At 40.0% G+C, this 23,415-nt stretch overlaps 1 protein-coding gene across 6 annotated transcripts in view; it reads left to right on the plus strand.

Moving 5' to 3' along the window:
- HYCC1 (hyccin PI4KA lipid kinase complex subunit 1) overlaps positions 1-23,415 on the plus strand; it is a 55,088-nt gene that overhangs the window by 13,636 nt on the left and 18,037 nt on the right. For 2 of the 6 annotated variants that reach the window (XM_005518871.3, XM_014248641.2), the window contains exons 1-3: positions 2,239-2,287; positions 21,910-21,989; positions 22,836-22,937. In XM_005518871.3, the coding sequence (XP_005518928.1) occupies positions 21,939-21,989; positions 22,836-22,937 (153 nt within the window). In that variant the 5' untranslated portion in view covers positions 2,239-2,287; positions 21,910-21,938. Of the gene's footprint in view, positions 1-2,219; positions 2,288-5,666; positions 6,041-20,345; positions 20,364-21,909; positions 21,990-22,835; positions 22,938-23,415 lie in introns of those variants that run through there. The other 4 variants (XM_088058424.1, XM_088058426.1, XM_088058433.1 and 1 more) reach the window with 4 other exon arrangements.

Consider the following 23,415-nt stretch of genomic DNA (forward strand, 5'->3'; position numbering starts at 1 on the left):
AACATATTAATAACAGTAAAATTAATAACTAATGATAGCATGATATCAGTACCTCTGTTTGCAATTATCAGGGTCACTTAGTATGTCACATGCCACATCAGTAGCCAGCCTCCCTCCTGACACTGGGTCTGACCATGCAGGCTAATAAACTCCTCCTGCACTGCTGTATCTTTCCTTGCATTGCTTGTTCTTTGGTCCTCTCAGAACTGCAGAACTGAGCAGTAAACCAGCTCAGGGGACAGCATCATGTTTAAAAATACTTGGGCATTTCTACTTGGTTCTTTTCAGACTGAATTGACTTGGCCTTTTTTGTAGCTGTTGGGTCACAAGAACCAAGCGGGTCTCAGGAATAGTTGCAGGCAGCAGGTGGGAAAGACACTGCGATGGAAGCTGTATATGCCTGCAATGCTGTTGGCAGAAATAGTGATGGGAAGGCAGAGAAAGTTAGTCAGGTAAAGAGCTTTAAAAAAACCAAAATCCCCAAACTATTAAGTGTTCTGGCTATGATACAGACATATATTCTTTCAAAGGTAAAAGTTTATTATCTCCCTTTAAAAGTTCCATTTGGTTGTTCCTACAATTATGGCATTTAAGTGTCTCTCTTCATTTTAGTGAAATAATAAAGCTTATGTAAACCTTTGCTGGAATTAATATCTATCTTTTCAGGAAAACAGACCTATTTTACCCAGTGTCATAGAAACTGATGACAGCATGAATTTAGACCATAATACAGTGGGAGTATTCTAAAGACAAATGGCTTAGTAAGACATTCATATTCTAAAAGCAATTTTTATGTATTATGGTTCATATTCTAAAAGGTCCTTGAAAATAACACATATTTTATTGCCAACAAATTAGTGTACTATATACCTACGGAAATGAATGGTACAATAGCACAAGTCTAGAAACAGCTCAGACAGAATGATACTGACGTCCATATGCAGGATGGCCAAGAAAGAAGAAGTGCATTGAACCTGGTATTTTCTCAGGTTCAAGGCTCCAGAGAAGTCAATAAACTTGTATGTGAACACATTACCTACCTGTACAGAGTAATTAAGGAAATGAACATGTGCAAGGCGTAAAAGACCATGGCTTTTAAATGAGTAATCATATGGGACAGCACTTTTTGACAGTGTTGGTGGTGTTAATTCAGGCTGTCATTATATGATACTTGACACAGACCAAATCACTGCCATAACAAAGCCTCCTTGCCTTGATTTCACCACACAGCAATTAGATTACTGATTAACTTAATTTTTTATTATTTCAGAGTAATTAGATTACTGATTAACTTCATTTTTATTAATTCAAAGGATTACCACAAGTGCGTGCATCTGAGGAATAAAACTTATATCCTAAAAGCACACTTACAAAGAAACTCTGGTGGTAACAAAAAAATGTGAAAATAAAAAGTAGCTATTTGTGGGACACGCGGTTTTATTTCAAGATTGTTCTTCAGAGCAGTTCAAGGATGGCAGTAGGAAAAAAAAATATAGGGGAAAAAATAGTACTTGCATTTGAAAAGGCCTTGGATTGCTGTGGAATGAGACTTGCCCACAATTGCTTCACTTGGGGAAGGCTGATAAGAATCCAGTATCTAGTGATTAAGACACACATGATGAAAATTAATTCTGTGTCGTTCCCGTCAGGGTGCCTGTAAGCATCTCCCGTGGAGCTGTGAGACGTACCTTTGTCGGGCTGGGGCACTGTCAGACCTGACTGCCTCCCCCCGCTCTCGCCTCCAGCTTTATTCTTCTTTCCAAGTGACAGGCCGGGGGGAATGTGTGATTTGGGACAGCGGTAGAACACATGCGGCTCTGGTGCTGCTCTCTCGAACCCGTCCCAAGCGCCGCCGCCCGTTTTGTTCCGAGGGCCCGCTGCCACACGTGCTCGCAGGGCAGTTTTCGCAGCGAGCATCTCCCCGCGGGGCACGACCCTGCCCAGCGCTCCGGACTCCGCCCGAGCTTCCCCCAGGAAGAAGCACCCGGCCCGGCCGCGGCAGAGAGCCCATGACTCGTCCGGCTTCCCCGCGGGGCTCCCTCACAGCGCGCCGGCCGGCCCCGCTGCCGCCCGCCCTCGGAGCGGGCCGGCCCCGCCCACCGGGGCGCGGGGCGCGCGCACGGCCCGCTCTGCCGCGCTATTGGCTGGCGTGACCGCGCTGCGCGCTCCGGTTGGCTGCGGCCGCCGCCAGGCAGCGGCGGGGCCGGGCGGTGTCCGCCCGCCGCTGCCGCTCCCGGCGGGAGGGTGAGTTTGAGTCGCGGCCGCGGCGGAGCCGCCGGGCGGGAGGGTGAGTTCGATTCCCGGCCGCTCCCGCGGGGACAACTTTTTTTCCCGCGCGGGGCTGGCGCATCCCGACGGGGTGGCCGCGGCCGTCGGGCAACTCGCGGCCGACTGAGCGGGGCCCCCCCAGGCGGCGGGCCCCGCGCCCCACCCGGGGGCAGCCGGCGGCGCGCGGCTGGAGCGGCCGCCACTCGCCGGGGCTGCGGTGGGTGAAGGGCGCGGGGAGGGAGGCCGGGACGGGGGCGGCGGAGTTGCCGGGGTCAGGGCCGGTGCCCGGGCGCGATGGAGGGGCAGGGCGGCTCCCTGCCCCCGGTGCGGGGCTGTGGGGCGGCACCGAGCACCGGCTGCAGCTTCCCCCACTTCCCGCGGGTCCTCCCGGGGCCCCGCCGGCATCCCGGCCGCGTCTGGCCACCCGCTCGCCGTGCACCGCCCGCGCCCGGTCCGGCTGCGGCAGGGCACGGTGGGCAAGGGGCGACATCGCCGGGGCGTCTAGGGGCCGGCGGGGCAGCGGCGCCTTGTGCCGCCGGGAGAAGGCGACCGGGGCTGCGGGAGAGACAAAGGAGCCGCTCCCGCGGTGTCCCCGGAGCAGGGCAGGCAGCGCCGTGCCTCTCGGCGGGCTTCTCGGCTCCGCTGCAGACCTTGGTGGGAGATGTGGGGCAGAGCTGGGCGGCGGGCTGTGAAACGCCTTCATCGCAAGCCGTGCTGCGGGTATGCTCGGCGGTGTCGCTGGCGCGGAGAGTTGCGTGCCCGCCGCGGGGATGCGGGAGGTGGCAGCAACAGTTAGAACCGCGGAGTTGGCTCGGAGCGGGCTGCGGGGCTGGTGCCTCCGCGGGTTAACTCGGCGCACTTAAATTGGAGTGACCTTCCGTGTGCTTTATGTATGTGACGATGAAAGCGGAGATAGTGCCCCTGGACTTGTCTTGTCCCATGTAATCCCGACAGCCATCACGTTTGTTTCCCGTCCAATTGAATTCTAGCTCGCTGCCGAAAAAGCTCCCCAGCCTTAGGTTCACAGGGGGAAGATTTGTGTATTTGAAGATCATGAAGTCCTACTAGTATCCACCTTTCAGAAATTTTAACGCCTGTAGAAGAGCAAAATATGAAAGTTTCTGTTACATGATTGATGTTAGGGTCGTTAGCTGCAAATTCAGATTTAGTGAGTTCTTTTTTTAAGGCAAGCTGAGCAAATCGCGCTGCAGAGAGGCAAAAAGCAGTGTTCTGGAGTAAAGCATAGAGTGACATTGATGACTGCACTTCATGGCATCTAAAAGGCTTTTCTGCAGTTTTTCCCTCCAGTAATGGACTTACATGCTACAGTGGTTTTTCAGAAGTTTGTGCTTTCCACAATATCGTAGAAAAGTTTGGGTTAGAAGGGACCTTAAAGATCATATAGTTTCACACCCCCAATGGCATCTTGCTTTTGTTCTCTCCACCTTTCAACAAGTTCTTTTATGTTACAAAAAGTAAGTAATGTTGTATAATGTGGTCAAATTTAATTTGCAATCTGTTGTAGTTTCATCAGTGAAATAGTTTTGGTAAAAGTAATATACTTTGAAGTTGAATTTTAGATCCCTCTGGCAGTATTTTTGGATGTATTTTTTCCTTGAGAGTAGGAAAAAAATATAAAACCTTTAATTTTGAAATACAAAACCCGTCTGCTTCTCTTCTGTGATAATCTCTTTGTGAGGCAAGGCACTTCTAATAGGCCTTTTATCAGAAGGATGATAATTTGGAGGAAGTTTGTACTACTTGGGATGATTTATTGACTGTAACAATTCACTTCCTTGCAACAGTGAGCTGTTTTAAAGGGACACTTTAAATTTAATCAGAAAGCTTCTTCCAAGGAAAAAGGCTGTTTGGGCAGAATCACATTGAAATTGTGCTGTAGTCTCCTGAATGGGCGGGTTTGCTTTCACTTGAGAGAGTCCATGGGAGACATGTTCTCAGGAATAGCTGAGTAGTTAAGTCACTTGGATTCTGATTTTATGTGTGTGAGATATTGTAAGGCTGGGCACTACAAGTGATGTGTGTCATCGGTGTTTTACTTAGCACAGTGGGGCTGGCTCTAAGCTGGGAGACGAGCATTTGCTCGAATTTGCATTTGCTGATGCATGTGAGTGGGTCAAACCTGTTAGTAAATCACTGAGTTAAGGTTTCATTCATAGTACACATTCCTCTAAAACCCCAATATCTTGAACCTTCCTCATGTTCATGTCAGGAAACTGATTTTCATTAAAGCCTACCTTAGGGTACATATTAGGTCGTCTTCTTAACCTGTCACTGGCTTGAATGCATGCAATGTGAAGATTGCCTTATTAATTCTGGAGGTTTGAATTATTAGTTATAAATGTTGGCTAATGTCTGGTTATTTAAATTAGAAAACAAATGGTCTGATTTGACACTGTGTTTTTTCAGGTTGTATGGAGAATGCATAGTTTGCAAAATGATTTCTTAGAGAAAAGTCACAGTTCCTAGGCTACCCTTTGGGACTAAGAGCTTGTGGAATATTTGAGGCTTTCAGATGAAACTTTCATGAGGCATAAATGTTTATGTTGATGAGAATATTAAAATGTAGTAGCTCTTGGGCTCTTAACAAAGATCACCTGTGCACTCAGCAAACATAGAAAGCCTCCATAGGGAAGAGCTTAGATTTAAATCCGTTAGGTGAATTGCCAGGTCAGGTTTCATTCCCAGCCCTTCCCTTTGGCAAATGCGCTCTCTGCATAACCTGGCATGCTTCCTCTCTCACAACTGGAAGATTAGGTACAAAGCTTATCCTCAGGTTTCCCATAGGACTGTGGGGGTAGTTTCCTTAGCAGAAATGGAAGTTACACCTGTGAATCACTGAACTTGTGTGTGTTACATCCGGTATTACCAAGCCCTCAGTCTGCCAAGAGCAAGGTGCATGAAATTTAAACCGGAGATCTGAGCTTGCTATATAGGAAATGAGAAGCCTGACAGTGTGACCTTCCCTGCCTGCATACTCTGTTTTCTTTGAAGAGAACCAGAGTCCAAATCTCATACACTTCATAAAAACTGAAGACTACCCATCTGTAATTATCTTCTGAGGTTAAATAGTTTGACTGGAGTGACTCTGTCTAATCTCTGAGACTTCCATGGGATTATGGAAATACAGCATGCTTAAAACCTGCAGTTTATATGCAGTGTCTTTTGGTGTGTTGGTTTGTACTTGGTAGGATGTGCTTGAAAGAGTTAGTTGATTTACTGGAAACTTGTTGTTTCCCTGCTTAGGAGAATTACATCTTTTGTTTTATTAATGCTGTTCTGTTTAATTATGCGAGTATATATATACAAAAGACAACTTAAATTAGAATATTGGGCATGAGGTCTTTTCTTTACATCTGTGTTTTCTTTCTGTTCCAGGAAAAATAGCCCTTTTGGCATTTGCTGTCCTCAGTTGCTAGAATTGAAATGGTGATGTATGGAACGCACACATGGAAGTGGAGAATGTGTTGGAATTAAAGCATTTTTTTATTAGCATCAGTTATTTAGAAACTTAAATTGGATTAGTTTATTTGAAATGCTTCCTGAGATAATCTTGGAAGGCAGCAACAAGGTGCCAGGATAAGGACAGAAACCTGTGTCAGTGTTGTTGAAGACAAGGAGTACTAAAGTATGAAAATGTTTTTAATGTGTAGCAACTGCATATTGCTGCTAGGCTGTGTTTACAGCTCTGCATTCATGCCATTAAAATGTTTATTCCTACAATGGCCAGACTCTTTCCTCTACTCTGTAATGTGTAAGTGTATGCACACACTTTTTAGATTAAGTACTTTCGCATGAATTTGAGATTTTCTGTATAAACAACAGACACTTGAATTATTTAAAGTTACTTCAAAACATTTACAATGTAAAAAGTTTTGCACAAGGCTGACAGGTGAAATGCTTCTGCATTTGTTCTTTTTGTAAATCAGGCTTCTATGAGAATTTGTATTGGAACTTTGCTAGCACGTAAACTCAAATGCTCTTGGATTAGATACAAAAAAAACCCCAACAGCCCAGAACACCAAAACCAACATCTGAAAAATCTAACAACTGTAATAGTTTTCAGTTTATAGCATTTCTAAATTAGTTCTGGATATGAAGTATTTTCTTGTACATGTGGTGAAACTGTTTTGAAGCCTTTGCCCTAATCAGGACCATGTTCAAGAGGAGCAGAATAAAAATAGAATCTTGGCTGAGTCTGTGAGGGCAACTGTTATTTATGGCAATTTCTTTAGTCACAGCCCCACATGAACTTACATGCTTTGCTAACAACTGGAAAGACAGTGAATGAAAGCAGTACAACTTACAGCCAAGTGAGTCCTGAAATTGTCTGAATGTGACCCCGTTTTATCTTGTAATGCCAGAAAGGGGAGAATGTTGGGGTACGTGTTAGTGTGATGAATTAAAGGTTCTGTTTATAAGGCTTCAGTGCTTCAGTGTAACTTCTAAATGGTGTACAAATGTAAAAACAGATGGGTTCAATAAACAGTTGTTATTAGTAGCATTATTTAATAGAACTGGAATCAGTAAAGGACATAGACTTTGGACAGATATTTAATTATCGTCACCCTTGTATATGGAGAATGCCATGGAAAGTGTGGGTGTGCATGAAACGTTTTGTAATTTATAAATGACCAGCAGTGCTGAAGAATCATCTGGTTGTTGCGACAAAGACTTAGGAATGGGTTATCTCTTCAAAACAGATGTATGTTTTTGTTTTTCCATCTCTTACCTCTGATGATATGAAATGCTGTGTAGCAACTGAAGCATAGTGAAGAAATTTAGGTGAAAGTAATACTAGTAAAACATGCCTTTTGCTGATGCAAAAGTTGCTAAGTATCTGTATTCCATCCTGATTGGCACAAGAGCTCTCATTCAAAACTTTGTGACAAAAAAAAAATGTATATTTGGGGCACTTTTGATAGCTATTGAAGACAGCTTTCTTAGGCTATCCTATCTCTTACTTTTACATTTTGCTACTTTCCTCTATTTGGAAGCTAACCTTTATTTAAAAATAGCATAGCATGCTCTGAAGCTGCACTGGGTACTAATTAACACACTTCGATGCTTAAAGCCTTGCTGTCTCCTAAGGTTTCCTGCTGTTTGCACTGGATAAATATTTATGCTTCAGCAAGGCATTAATTTCAACCTGACGAATGGTGCATACAGCTTTAATATTTTGCTAATACTGAACACCATGATTCACTACTTTTGCTATGTTTTTATGTTTTATTGCAGTTCTTTTTTTTAGGAAGGGGGAAAAAAAATCCCATTACACTTGAAATATGTGGTAGGGAATTATATCTAATACTCAACAATTAAGCTGTCTAGTAGTCTGAGTATTGTACAGGAGCTAGTGCTGGATAATGTAAGGTCTCCGTGAGTGTCTGGTTAATGGACAAGGCTGTACTAAATCATTATGATTTGTTTTCAAGCAATTGAATCCTGTTCTCATAAGTAAAAGCAATTGTTTTCTATTCTTAATTCTTTTCAATCCTTTAATACTGTATTAAAGGAGATGACTGGAATCTGTGTAAAAGTGTTAAGTTGACCTAGTAAATTTTAAAAAATTGCATTTGACAGGTTTTTAACACTAACCACCTTTTCTGTCATTTAGAATACTGTGAATATTTTCAGTGTACTGTGTAAAGCACATCAGGTATGCTACAGTCACATCTCTACCTGAGGAAGTAGACTAAAGGATCTTCAGGTACAAAAATTAATTCCCCCCCCCCCAGTAAATACTCCTTTGAAGTATTTGCTGGCTGAAGGAAATTCTGTTTCTTCCAGATTTGAAATAGGTAGACTGCAGCATCATGTATTTTGCGTTAGGCTGAAGAAGGGGAGAAAAGTGTGATCAAAGTGAGGGAAGGAGCAGTGTTGGGGTACTTCAGCTCTTGGTACTTTGTGCTAAAGCAACAATTTTGTTCCTTACAGTCAATTTAGACTTGATTTGCCAGTGAAATGCTGAGTATAATCCTATGGTTTGTGTTTAATAGCACATCTGGTTAAACCAATTACTGTATACTCAGTTAAAAGAATATTTTTTACTGAATTCCTTTAGGCTGTGCCAAAATACCTGCCTGTTTGATGTCACATGTTGCAGATGTGTTACTGTCTTGACTCAGTTACAGCTTTTAGGCTCAATAAGCTTCAGTCTTTCCGCTCACATCTCTTATGTTCCTAATTATACTGACTCCGTATGTCAGGTGTAGAAAGACTTAATAGGCTCCTGCATTTTTTTCCCTGCTTTGAACTAAATTCCCAGTGCAGCAGCCAGAGGAGCAGCTGAGAGGCGTTTGACAGTAATTCTGCACATCTGCTTACATGTGCATCTGTAGCTTTGTGAGTGCTGGTATAATATTTACGAATTTCTGCCTGTCTTAAGAGAATGTGATTTATATTTAATTGTAAAGCTGAGGAAAAAGCTTTTGAGTTTGTTTACCCCCCCTCACCTGTTTTTTCAGCAGCATTATGTGTCAGTACTGTAAATGAGGAGTATTTTCGCAACAGTCTTGTTGTGATGAGACACTTCACGCAATCAAATTTGTTCTGTTACTCAGTGAAACACAATAAAGGAAACATCTGTTTTGCTTATTCTGTAATGATACAACTTGAAGTAACAGGATTCTGTTGTCTCAGCTGGAATTGGTTGAAGTTTTGTTGAATTTTCAGTAATGTGTACAAATATAGCAGAACTACTCTTCCAGCACTTCTGCATCATGCTGAGGATTGGCTGAGTAAATTTGCAATCTCTGCTACTTTTAATTCTTTTGCTGCTTTACTTTAGTTTGGTATATGTATTTTCAGTATTATTCTCTTTGTTGGTAGGTTAAAATTTAAGAATATCTGAAGCATATGCCTTTGGATTGGTTACCAAGGGTTTTTACTAGGATGGAGTGGTTATTTGTGCAGTGATATTTTCTCCCAGACTGTTACTGGCTGTAACTGCACAGGGGAAAATGATAATGATTTTCCACCCAAAACAACATAATCAGAGGAGATCTCTAAACTGTGCCGTTCCCTTCCATACATAATGCACATATTTATTCATTCCTTAAGGAAGTAATGGAAATCTTTGGGTCACTCCTATTTTATTCATAAGTGCCTTAGAAGTTTTGTCCTCTTTTGGTAAAGAAGTGGATGCTAGCTCATCGGTGCTCACAAAGTCAGTCCAATCTTGTGACACAGTGGCAGGGACTGCCTTAACCGTTTACAGCTGCTTCTTGGTGTGGTAGAATACAAGAATAAATTCAGTAGGTGGAGTAGGATGTGGGTACATTCAATGTCGAGGGAAGAAGGAACACCTAGATGAAGGTCCTGCTTTTACAGTAAATAGAGGAACTGACAAAACTGAGAATAGGAAGTTAACTGAGTGATGAAACAGGAACCAAGTGATGCCACACTTACCCTTCAAGAAGTTCCTTAAATGTGTCTGTTGATGTTGAATGATAGGTGTATGGTCTTTTTGTTTTGTTCAATTAACCCCCATGCCTCAAATGTCATATTGTTTCAAAAGTGGCCATTCACATGATTATATTCTTTTCATCCAATGTGCTGGAGGTTGCTTTGCTCTCGGTTCACTGTGACACTTCTTTCATATGCTTATGACAGTTTTTTACAAGCCCAAAATGTTGTGTCCAAGGGTTGTTAGGCTGTATTGATGTCCTTCAGCTCTGGTTCATCCAGTCCACTGCACCCTAAATACATGTGCAATCAATGACCAATTTTCATGTATTGTCACTACTCTGTCTGCCATTCAAGTGCCTTCTCAGTTGCTGCTTGTAAGCATAGTACATTAAATCAAGTACCCAAGTTCACAGACTTGAGATTATTGTAGAAATAAATTTTGACCACTTTGTAGTTAGGCTACAGAAATATTTGCCTGGCTCTAAATCATCAAATCTGTAGTCTAAGCCAGTACTCTGAATTGATGACTGATTATAGAAGCACTGCTCACTTCTTCTAGAACTACTAGGTCTGTAGTATATGTGAGAATGCTCTTAAAAATCAGGCCTGTCTTGAGAAGAAGACATTGTGTGATTTCATGAGAATGCAAATAAAAGAAACAGGAAAAAAAAAGGAATGTATGCTCTTTTTAATTAAGATTAACAAATCAATTTTTAATCTTAAACCATTTTCTGCTATTTCTATAAATTCAATAGAAACTTTCTGTTGTGACTTCGGAATAATGGCAGATTGCTTGGTAATATCAATTACCCTGGAAATCTGAACTCAAATAAACAGTCCTTCCAGAACCTGTATAATTTGAATTCTATGAGCTTTCTATGTCTTGGAGTAATTAATATTCTGACCTTTAAATGCTTTCATGAAATGGGAGCTTTTTATTTTAAAAGCTTTTTCATCTAACATGAATTCAATCTTAATTAATACATCTCTCAATGTAAGACAATGATAATCCTTTTCTGCTTTGCCACTATTATGCTTTTGGGATTTGACTTTTTTTAAAAATTATAATGCAGAGCAAGACATACAGGGTGTAGTAAATTCTCTTGAAACTTTGAGTTGCATATATTTTGTCTGTACTAAAGCATTTATGTGTGACAGTAGAGCATTTAATGTATTGGATGTATCTTCTGAATGAGACAGAAGCGTGGGTCCTGCCCTTAAAAATTTTAGTTGAGAAGTCATGCTTTTCTGCAGCTTGTAAAGTATGTAAGAACCTACAAAATTGTTCTTAGTTGCTCTGAAATGTTTTTCAAATGGATGTGTCTAGTTTTGTGAGTGTATGTAGATGGGCTGTTGTGGGGGTGGGGGAATGTGAAGGGATGAGGAAGAATAAGAGAACTGTCATGAATAGATAAAGCATGTTTCTCCTGTAGATGTGTAACACAGCTAAATACATGCATTGCATGCATATATTGATGGATAATTTTAATTCTGTAATTTAACAGGGAGTAATTATTGGCCACTAAAACCAAGGCCTAAGGTTGTTTGCAGTATTGATGCACCCCTCTTTTGGAAAACATACCATTGTATAGGGTTTGTTGTTTTTTTTCCCTATGAAAATGAGCTACTGAAACACCTGTCAGTAGACTATCATAAACCTCTTTTTACTATAAAATCTGGTGTGTATTCCTGATAGCAAGGTTCCTGCTTTTCTTTCATGATCTTTGAGGAAATGGTGGAATGGTATAGTGGAGATAATACTTTGCAGTTAGAAAGCTGTCAAGAATGCTAATGTTGCTGCATTAGTAGGGTTAGGATGATGGGATGGATCAGAGCACTTACTTAAAATAAAGGCTCTTGAGTCCAAATCAAACCTTTCCATTGCAGTAGTATTTGGTCTTGTCTGATATTATGCTCTACTGTAGATCTTCCCTGGGTAGGCCAGTGTGGTGACGCAGCTGATCCAGGGAAGCCAATGGAAGCCCTGGGGAGAGTTCTATTTTCTTTGTGAAGGGCTGGGTGTCCTGGAATGGGTTTGGCCTGAAAGAGGGGTCTGTGCTTTACCAGATAAGTCTGTCCTGGCATAGGATTGGTATTCCCCAATGTAATGTTCCCAATGAAACCTTCCAAACCTCAACTACTTGCTCAGTCTCCCTTTCCCCAGCCTGCAGAGATAGAGAGGAGAATTAGGGGCACAAAAACTAAAGATTACAGGCTGAGATAAGAACAATTTACTGGAAACAGGAATGGAATAAGAAAGTGCAGCTGTTACTGTTTCCTATCAATAACAAAGTGTACAAAATAGGCAAAACAATGCACACAGGATAGTTCACCATGCAGAACTGGCTACTTTGAGTGCTCCCCCTGGAAATGATGAGGTGGTATAGAATGGCTTCTGGATCTTGGCTATGCTCTTCCTAGCTACTGCAAAAATTTACCCTGTCTGGGCCTGAACCTGACATAAGTCACTTCTGAAGCACCTGTGACTTTTCCAGCCCAGTTCTCAGTTTGTGGAGCTCCTCACACTTCATGAAGGCAGAAGGAAGATTCAGTTGAAATGAAGTCCCAAGAGCTGCTACAAAATTCCTTCCTTGTGTGGCATCTTCTTGTGGCTTGTATGGCATCTTCTAAAGTTAGTGTCTGGCTTGCAGGTAGACATTGCTGCTTTCCAGATTGAATGAGGTGCAGATATTTAGAGCAGGGTTGGAAACAGACAGTCTCCTAAAATCTCATTCTCAGCCAGAAGAGTTGGGAAGTTTTGGTCAAGTCTTGCATTCTTAATGTTGCTGCTAAAAAGTAGGTGAAGAGTCTCTGAAACTCCTGTTCTGCTTTGTGAACAGCATCACTTTCCTTTTGATAGGTCACTGCTAAACTAGTTGCCAGATGAATGCTTCCAGACTTGTACTAGCTGAAACTATGTGCTGTAATGGTAGAAGGTGTTAAAATTGTCTTTTACAGTCAATGCTCAGAGATGAAGTTCAGCCCCTGCTCAGTTCTCCACATGCTTTTTAGTCATACTCAAGCTATTGTGCAGCATCTGCCTGTGCATGCTTTACACTGAGAGTCTTTCAGCAGCTGAATTATCCAACACCTTTCTTTTCGTATGACTGAATGTTCTGAACGAACTCTAACATGAGATGACTTGCAATTTTCACTTAGAAAACAAAACTTGGTTTTTAAAATTAGCTCGCAGCAAATAGACTTCACAGATAGATTAAGTGAATAACTGCCTGTAAAGGTAATATTGTGGTACCGTTGAAGGTTGAGGAGGCAAGGAGCTATGTGTCACAGCATTGCTATCAAAATAATGTGCTTTTGGAAAGACCATTGCTTGTAATGTAATACTAAAATGAAAGCTGTAACACAATTATTCTCTCTATAGTTTATTATATTTCACTCTTTTAAATTTGCCTTTGGGTTTTGAGAAAGCTTCCTGACTTTGTAGGGATGTAGTGTACTTTGGGCTTAGGGAACTAAGGTGTAAAAGGACAGTAAGTTTATTTGGGCTTCTGTACAGAATATTTCTTGTACATGGTGAACTTGTGCAGCACCACTTTCCCTTAGAGTAGTGATAAGAGCACTGTGCCATGTACTGTGGAATTGCCAGTTCACTGATGTTCTCAACACAAGTTGCAGAAGTCTTGATACACAGAAAACAAGACAAGATATTTGAAGCTTTCTAGTTCATTCATTTGGTTAAGCTTGTGGTTGTACTCATTTTAATGTTACTTAATCTAATTTCTTTTTCTGTATGATACATATAGTTATTATCTTGATTTTTCTTCGTATGTGTTGAACAGTTAACTCTATGAATCCAGAAAACATAAGGACTTAAATGAAGACAAAATCTTTCAATTATGTGTGTTTTATTCTAAGATTATGCTTTTTATATATCTGTTCTTTCTTAGTCAATAAGATGTAAACAGTAATGTTTGCATGAAATACAAGAGGAAGTGAGTATATTTTAGCAGCTTAAAAAACTTCACCTTGAAAGTAATAAGTCTTACTTTATTTTCATATAATGAAACTATTGATGAATTACAGATGATAGAAAAGCTATTTGTGGATGTACTCCAGATGAAATAACTTAAAAGAGTAGGGATTCTGCCTGCCACAGAGTGGGGTGTAACTCTGGAGTAAGTTGATTTACAGGCAGTCAGTTTTGACTGACTATGGTTATCAGTATGGCAGGTGTACTTAGTGTGCACTTGTGCAGTAGGCAACAGGGAAGAAATAATAAAGCAGGATTAAAAAGGGTAACAAGGAGGAAGAGGAAGATGAAAAAATAAAATTCAAGCTGTGGAAGTTATTTCCTCTTATTTCATTTGGTGCTGTACTGTTAGGGCTGCTTTTGTCCTTCTTAAACAGTATAGATCTGATTTATTATGGCTTGTATAAATTGAAGTGAATATAGCAGTGATTGTAGTTTCATATCTCTGTCCTGCTGACTTGTTTGACTGGCATAAGTCATTTGGTTGTCTTGGGAGCCATTTCCCCTTGGTAGTAAAAGGTGAATACAAGGGTAGTTGAATACAGATGTGGTTTGTAATTGATTACTAATCTGAAATTGAGCAAATAGATTTGGCAGGAGTCAAAAATCAGAATTAAAAATCTTCAAAAGCCTGTGCTGTTAGGAATCTTACCTTCATGAGACTTCTTAGAAAGCTTTCATCATGAATGTTTTGAGTCATGTGTGCCCTTGTGACTATTTACCAGCAACGTAAATGGCCTTGTGGTTTCATGAACTCAGCCACAGGTGGTTTGTTGTTTTTTATTTTTTTCCCCTCTTAACGGAATTGAAAGGTTGTAGAGGAATGAGTTATAGTTGGATACATCAAGCATTTGATACTTTACAGCCCAGAAACCTCCACACAGTATTCTGTGGTACTGAATACTTTGCCCAAGAAACAACTGCATTTAAGACAGTTATTTATAGTTCCTGTATGGTCTAGTTGATATTTGGTTGCTTTCTATAGACAGTTTTTTTCCTTAACTGCTGTCATCAAAACTGAATTGAGATCTGTGGCTGAATATTAATAGAGCTGTTGTGTTTTTAAAAATTGTAATGGATATCATTCAGGAGGACTTCTCCATTTGGTGGGCAAATATCTATCACTTTGTCATATTGCAAGTGTAAATTGTTCAAGAAGCATATGTGCACAGGATGGGGAAATCTTTTTGAAATCTCTATCCTGGGAGAGTCCATTGACTCCTGACTCTTTAAGGGTGATGTTCTACCTTGTGATACAAAGTGAAAACTCTAGATCAGAACTTCTGTCTAAGGTTGCTTCTGTCACTGACAGAGGGGAGGGGAAAATGGGAAGCAAAACTGAATAATGCCCTAGGCAAGAGGAAATTAAAATTGACTGCAGTTTCACTTCCTAAGGTTCAGTAATCTTTACAAACCACTGGAAACAAATGTTCAGAACAGTTACCTTTGTGTGTTCACTGTGATATTGGGCAGAAGACTGCAGAGTGACTATAGTGAACCAGATGAGTTTCTGAAACCTTATTGTCTAGCAGTGGCTGTTAATTGAGGCCAAGAAAGGAACTGAGAGAAAACTGGGAGGTGTGCTGGGGGAGGAACCTTTGACTCCAGCTTTCTGAACTAGAAATGCTTATCTATTTAGTGGTTCTGGGTAGATTTTTCCATGCATATGTCCAGGTGGGGTTTTCTTCTGTGCATTTATGTAAAGTTCATTATCCAGACCTCAGTGCATACTTCCTTCCTACATTGTGTTTGGTAATTCCTGTTTGTTTTGAGCCTGTCACCTAAAACTTGTTATTTCTCCTGTTAGAAGATACTGAATAACCATCTCTCATTTCAGGACTTTGCTTGAGCCTATGTCAGCGATGCTTGGTGCACCATAACTATCTTGTTTTAAGCTGAAGATGGCAATTGTCAGACAATATTTGATACCAAGTCTTTGAGCACTGTTTACAGTTGTATATTTGAATAGAGCATGTGACCGTTTCAGCACAATGGGGTGTTTGTTTCTTTGAGGAAGTTTGAAAAATATCAAGAAGTCAGACCTGACCTTTGTGGTTTCTGAAACCTGTCAGAGTGGCTTTTGGAGTCCACAGTAGCATCTGTTTCTTTTCTCAAGAGACTTCAAGTGTTTTGCTGCCTGTTATTGCATCTACAAGTATCTGAACAGAACATCTTGATCATATTCAAAATAGTATAGAAAATGAACAGATCACTGTATCACTAAAACGAGTTGTGCATTAACATCAGGAAAATACATTCTCTTCTTTGGCAATTGAATCAAAAAAACACCTGCCAGAGTGCTCCTTCCTGTTCTGTGGTTTAACAAGGATTGTGTCTTTGTCTCTGAAACGAGAGAGAAAAAAGGGTTCAGCAATGTGATTTTGAGTGATTTTAAGTGTAGACTGTAGTCCTTTAAATGAACTTGATGAATCAAGTAGAGCTGACTGGTTTTTAGTATTTCTTCTACCACTTCAGAAGGGAAGAAAAGTTGAGTCGTAATTGGCCCATCCCTACTTCTGTGTGCAAACGACTATAGAACAGAGGATGAACATTTACTAGGGGCTTGGTCTCTTATAGGTCTGATGTATCCTAATGGAATACTCACCAGTTTACTTTGTTCCTATTTTGGGGTGAGTTGACAGATTTGGCTGATGGTTCATAAATAGCTTCACTTTCTGCTCCATGTTTCCCTTAAGCTAACTTTCTTTTTTTTTTTTTTAGCAAGTAATACAGACTTCCAAGCAGATACTTTACAGATTAGGTAGAGACGCAGTATATGCTTACTCTCCTCTTCCAGCAATTCCCAGAGGATGAGACTTGAGCAGTTTCTGGCTCCTGGTTTGGTTTTTTCCAGCTCTGTGACTTTCCCTAGCAAATATCTAATACTATGATCTCAGAAGGTCAGTTCTGCAGAACTCAAGTGTTCATTCTTTATCCAAGTCCAGCCTCCTTGTACTTAATCCAGATTTCATTGACACACATGCGTTCTGTGAGTGAATTCTGCAAATGCTGGATAGTTGTAAAGAGCAAGAAAGCCACCTATTGTGAGAATTTATTTTTAAAGAAAAACCTGTGGCTGTGTTGTCTGTGTTTTCATTCAAAGACATAATTTGATACTATTATATTAAAGTCTTGTGTGACAGGTACGAAAATCCAAAGCCATTTGAGTAGGTGGATGCATTAGTAAGTTTGCCAGAGAATATGTCTTAATTTGTCTTGGCTGGCCTTCCACCAACTCAGTTCCTAGTAACTTTCTCCCTCCTCTATTAAAAACAGGAAATTCAGTAAGTTCCTGATGCAGTTGTGCTGTAAAGGGTGAGGGGGGCAAAAATTACCTTTTTAGGGTCTTTGTAGAGCTCTCTTCTAAATGAGACTTGCTTTTGTTAGATAAATTTCCTTGGTATTTTATTCAAGTTGTACTACTCATCTTGAAACAAAACAAAAATTGGTATCTCCAAAGGAAGGAGACTAACAGTATTAGAATAGAACAAGACCAATTAACAGCTGTCAGAGGCTGCTTAGGACTTGGGAACTTGTTAATTATTATTTATTATAAATCCTATCTTTGGCTGCTAATCCAAGTTGAGAGTCTTGTGGAAACTATTCCGAAGTGCTTTTAACTCCCAAGGCACAAGAGTACAGCTTATATTAGCCATCTAAATATAGACAATTAGCTATGTGTTAGCTAGACTGCATAAGCTATGCCTGCTTTCATGTGGCAAATATGAAGATAAGACCTGCAATGCAAGAATATCACCTTAAGTGATACTTCATGTGTGAGATAAACTAAGAATACATGTATGTGTCTAATAAAAATTCAACAGTGCTGAACTACCTGGCTGTTACTGAGCTGCATCACAAGTAGTTTTGTGGTATTTAAATAATTGAGACTTCTCTTTCCTCTGACAATCTTCATCAGGATATGCAAATGAACAAGGAGCAAGGGGACATTTGAAGCTGCTCTTCACGTTTAATCAAAGTTTTGTTTGATTTGTGGTGACAAAAGTTGTTTTTAAAGAAATTCTCAAATTCCACTCATTTGGAATCTTTGCAGGGACTTAGTAGGAAGAGACCAAGAAAAAAAATATTAATTTAAAGAGAATTACATGCTGATGTACCTTAAACCTGTACTTTTTTGGGAAAAATGCTGTGTGGTGTTTGCTGTTTTATTTGAATTTCCACTGCAATTTTGGTATTTATAAAATACATTCTTAATGCAATTTTAATTTTTTTTTCTCCTTTTTTTTTTTTATCTTCAGAGTAGCAGGTATTTATTTTATCCGCATTATGTTGCTTTAATTCTGTAGTGACTGGGACATCTCATACTTACAGTGGCCTATATCTTGCAGTTATATCCTTTGAAACAAAGCTGTAATTAAGGCATGCTTTTTTAATCCTCTGGGTCTTTTTTTTTCTGTAAGAGGTTAACAGATGCTATAAATTAAGCCTTATTTTGGTGCACTTAATGGGTGTTAAAAATCCCACTCTACAGTTACTCTCTTTAAACTTGTGGGCTTCAGCAAAACATAGTGTTGTTAACTGAAACTTGTTAATTCTTCTTTTGGAACAGTCTTGGGTTTTCCAACTCTGTCCAAATATTGTGCCAGTCAAACTTGATCTGTTATTTAACTAGGACAAAATGAGGCAATCCTCAATAAAGCAGTAGGTTGTCTGCCTGTCTAAATAGATCCCACACAGCTGATACATGGAATTAAAGCTCTTTTTTCCTTCTGGGGGACATCAATTAAACACAAAATCCATGTCTTCATGGAAAATAATTGCAAAGTTAAGAGTTCTTATTTGTGATACTCAAATGTGTATTGCTGTGTTTTAATATATGAACTTTTTAAAGCATGAAGGTAAAATAAGGACAGTTTATCTCCTGTAAGTTTCTACTGCCTTAAGTCTCAATGGAATGCCTCTGCTACTTTAAAAAGAAATATAAAAGATGTGATTAGCAAAAACTTTGTCCTATTTCTTTTTTTATAGATGTAATTTCAAAAGTTCATGCTTCTGTAAAAAAAAATATAAAAAATTAGTCATCTTTAAATACATAGTTATAAAATGAATCATAAAAACTTTAAGTATTATTCCAATGGATAATGCTATCCAAGGATTCTCTTACTGTTTTTACTGGTCAAATGAAACCTCTGTTCTCTGGGAACCTTTAATCTGAAAATAATGCTTGGTGGATCATTAGAGAAAGGTGAAAAAAAAAATCTCTTGGATAAATGTGGTATCAACTATGGACTTGGTATATGCAGGACTCCTCTTGCCTCTTTTAAATAATGTGATTTTTGCTTTAAGCAATCAGTATTAGGACAGGTATTTGTGCTATTAATGGGTCTTAGTAGGGAATGGTTACTATTGTCAGATGTGCTGAAGCATGAGATGCTGCAAAAACCTTTGTCCACTGTCCAGGAATGAAGGTAGGGCTAGTAGGTTGTGGGATTCTGTAGGAATTGGGAAAGTGGTTGCTTCAATAATGGTAGTAGGACTAGTCTTTGTGTTTGTTAGCACATGATATTACCCTTAAAAGCCTCACTTGAGAGCAGGGTCTCACACACAGCCTGTTGCTCTGTATTTTCATTGTTACACCTTCAGTTACTGTCAGTGCTGATCAGAAAGACTTGGTTTTTAGCTAAATTAATATTCTTCATGTTAATCCTTCCCATTTCTTTGTTGATACTGGATGACAGAATGGATGAGGTTTAAATGGATCTTTGGTTATCATTAAGTCCAACCTCTTTTGCTTAAAATAGTGAAAATTAAAACAGGTGTCTTGCTGCTCAAGATCTTATCAAACTGGGTTTTCAGTGTCTCCATGGATGGAGACTCCTCAGCCACTCTGGCACTTGAGGCAATTTTTTTATGTGTTCTGAGATCCACGGTTCCTGGGGACTGCTCTTGCTCGTTACAGCAGAAGCAAAGGTGACAGTGAGTACCTTGGCCTTTTCTGTATCTTCTCTCAGCAGATCCCCTGCTAATTCAGTCATGGAGCCCTAGTTTTCCTGTTGCTGCTATTTTTGCAAAAGCCCATGAACCACTCTAGAATATACTTGATCCTCCTCCTCGCTTTGATCCTTCTTTAGTGGGATCCTGTGATCTGCTTTGTCATGGTCATTGCAGCTGTGTCTGCCCTGACCCTGACCTCACGGGCCAGTTTTTCCATGTTTGTAATGAGGATGTTTAGCAGAGGGCCTGCCTTTGGCTCCTCAGTGCCCTGTTTCAGGAAGTGATAATCGGAGCACTCCAAAAACGACCTGAGCTGCTTGTTCCCTCTTCTGTTTCCCCTCCAAGAGATAGGAGGGTAGCTCATGTTCCGTGTGAGGACCAGGTGCCTGTTCATGCAAGACTTCCCCTGCTGTATATGAAGAGGGCTTCCTGTTTTGTCTCGCTCAGGTGGTGAGCAGCAAACACCTGCCATAGTGTCACACATGTTGTTCTGCCCTCTCACCTGTGACCCATAAGTTCCCAGCTGTCTCATTGTCCACAGCAGGGCTGAGCTCCAGGTGTCCCAAATAGAGCTCTCCCAAATAACGGGCAGCTTTTGTCCCTCACAGTCCTTGAAGAGCCCATATTCCAGCCATGGCAGTGGTCTGGTCTCCAAAAATTAAGTGCTTATGCTTCCTTGGCCCTTCCTTGCTGTCCTTTCATCTTCCAAAGACAGTGTTTTGTAAGCTTTGTGCTGACTTGGGTGTCTTTCTAGGGTTGTGAGAGGGCTTTACCACAGCTGGTTCCCCATGGTTTCACCAATCCTGGTCTATTATTTAATGATCATGCAAGTGAGGGTGGGGGGCACAGAAGTCTCTCGTTGCCTTATGTTATTATTGTGTATTAAAATTATTCTGAAAATTAAATTGGTGGACAGCCTGTTGAATTTTATTCTTTTTGCCATTCTTGTCTGAATAGTAATTTCCTCACAACATTGTCTGTGCTGTGTTGAAATATCTTGGTCACTCCTTAAAGCCTTATTTAAGTCTGGGCTTTCCCCACTCTCCTTGCTTTGGTTATAGTGAGCTTTTGCTATTACCATATCTGGTTCTTCTCCCTTTAAGCTTCTTAAAATATTGTATATATTATATATACTATATACAGTATGTGTGTATATATATATATACACTATATACACTATATATATACACACACTATATACTATATATACTATATATATACACACTATATATTGTATATGTGTTATATACTGCTCTACTACAGTCTGGATTTCAAAATATTTGTGTCTGTGTTATAAAAAGTCTTGCCTCCCATTTTTTCCTTGCTTGTCATTCATGGACCAACCCCATACTTTGCATATCAATACTTCAAAACAAATTTTAAACTGGCAAAGTAAAACTTGATGGGGTATCTCCCATGACTCAGCATTTCACAAAGACAGCATTAATTTTTTCCTCAGATGAGTGTTTAATTTTGTTACTGGTTGAAATCCACAGGCACAATTTGGATAAGCTAACAGCGTGCTTTTTAAACTTTTAGTAGTTTTAGATCTTAATGATACATTGGTCTTTTGTTTGATATATTGGTCTTTTGTGTCAGAATGAGCTGCCCCAAGGGACAGTTGTTTTTAAGTGGTTTTTCAAAATGGAAGAGAAATTGGAAATTAATTTCAGTAGCCACTCTGCATCTCCCATGTTCAAGTCCTACTGCTGACGACCTCTCTCTGTCCGAGACTGGGCAGAATGTTGGGCTGAGGAGTCTGTCTTAGGCTCCATGCTGAGGCAGCAGGCTCATTGTCTTGCAGTTGCCATGGAGGGGGAGGACCGAAAGGTTTTCCATCTGCCTTTATTTCAGTGACCTTTTCCAAGCTGGGAATAGCGCTTACTAGGAAAAACCTAAACAGTTGTTTCTCTGCAGTGAGTCCATGCAGTTTGCTCTTGAGTTTTGTAAGCTGAAAAAGAAATTGAAATTTAGGAGGTAATATTTTCTGTTTTCAGAATGCCATTTCTGCAAATCTTTGGCTTACTTCCCACGCAGTACATAGTTGGAATTTATTAAACTGCTGTATGTGAAGACTCCTGTGTTTAATGCTTCCAGCAGCGTTCATAAGTGAGGTGCAATAAAAGTTCAAAGTAATGTCAGCATGCAAAATGTTAACAAGTAAAATCATGATAAGATTCTTTCAGTATTCACAGAGACTTAATTTACATCATCTGCTTAATGTGGTGACTGGAGTATTCATGAACTGTGTTTACTTATTCTTTCAGGCTGAAGGTTTTGAAGCAGATGTTGGAAGATGTTAGCTGTGGATACTGGGGTTGTGGAGGAGTGGTTATCAGAGTTCAAGGTAATACACTCTGATTTTTAGCCAGAATATTTAAATCACTGCTGGTGAAGTATTCAGGAGTGCTTGCATCCTGTAGAAGATGAAAGATAGTAACCTTGGATTTTGCTGAGATCATGAGATAAATGCAAATATCTGCTTGAAAGGATTTTTTTTTTCCTTGCCTCTTTGGGGTGACATACTTCGTGACAGAGAGCACTGAAAATGTGTATCATAGGTGAATGATTTTATTGGTTTGAGTACCAGATGTGACTAGGTTTTGCTCCTGATCTGCTTAGATACACTGGAAATGTGTTTTCCTGTCTGTAGAGTGGAGTCCTTTGAAGGACTGGAGATGATAATTTCTCTAAGACTTATGTACATCTAAATGTACATCTTCCAAAGGGTTGTTAAAAAGGTTAGATTTTTACCTTCTTTAGTACTGACAGAAAATGTTTAGTGTTAGAGAAGAGCTAGAACTTGTATCAGCTGAAATTTGTGTATTTCGAGGCTACTGTATCTGGTAATAATGTTCACTACTTGTGTACAGTTGGTCTCGAGAACTCCCTGAAGTATGGATATGAAAAGTGTAAAAGTTTTCACATCTCACAGTGAAATTTCAGTGGTGGTTGAGTTTTTGTAACTATTTTTTTTATCAATTTCCCATCCACTGTTGTTACATTCTGTATGGAATTGCAGACTGATAGAGTGCAGTGTGTCTTCTGGCAACAGAAAATGTGAGGATTTCTTTGTGAAACAAGCTTTAGTTTATAGTAAACTCTGATAAATAGTGACTTGTGATGGAAAATTGTTGTTGAAATAGCTGTTATATTTTAATGACCGAAATTGCTTATAATATCTTTATTTCAGACACTGCCAGAAACATCCATATCCAGCTATGCTACCAGCTTGAAAGACAAGACTGCTTTGATTTCATCTCTTTACAGAGTAATTCAGGAGCCACAGAGTGAAGTGAGTATTTTGGATCTCTCACCCAAAACATCTGGCATTAACGTCGTCAGAACGAAACCAAGACCTTGCATGTTAGTTAATTGATGAAGAGTCTCCTTCAAAAAGTTTGTTCTTAGCAATGACATGGGAAAAAAAATTTTAGGTTTTGTAACCTATTGGTCATAGCTAAGCCTTAGGTCACGTTCACAGGTTTCAGGACTTGGATGAAGAATTGAGAAATGCACTAGCGGATTGAAAAGATGTTTGTGTCTGACAGAACTCTTCCTGTAATTATCACTTGAATGTGGATCTCTTGGTGTTGGAAGCTTGTCCATTGCAATGCAAGAGAACAAAGTCACATAGTTTAGCCATCCTTTTTAAGTTGTTGCTTAGATTTTAGGTTTTTTGTTGTTTGAAATGTATATGATACAAAGACATGGATATATGCAGTGGATATACCCTTACTGAAATGAGGGCAAAATAGGAAAAAAGTCGTGGG

Source organism: Pseudopodoces humilis, chromosome 1, assembly GCF_049639895.1.
Source record: "Pseudopodoces humilis isolate 2021_Gansu_Grassland_sample_001 chromosome 1, ASM4963989v1, whole genome shotgun sequence".
NCBI lineage: Eukaryota > Metazoa > Chordata > Aves > Passeriformes > Paridae > Pseudopodoces > Pseudopodoces humilis.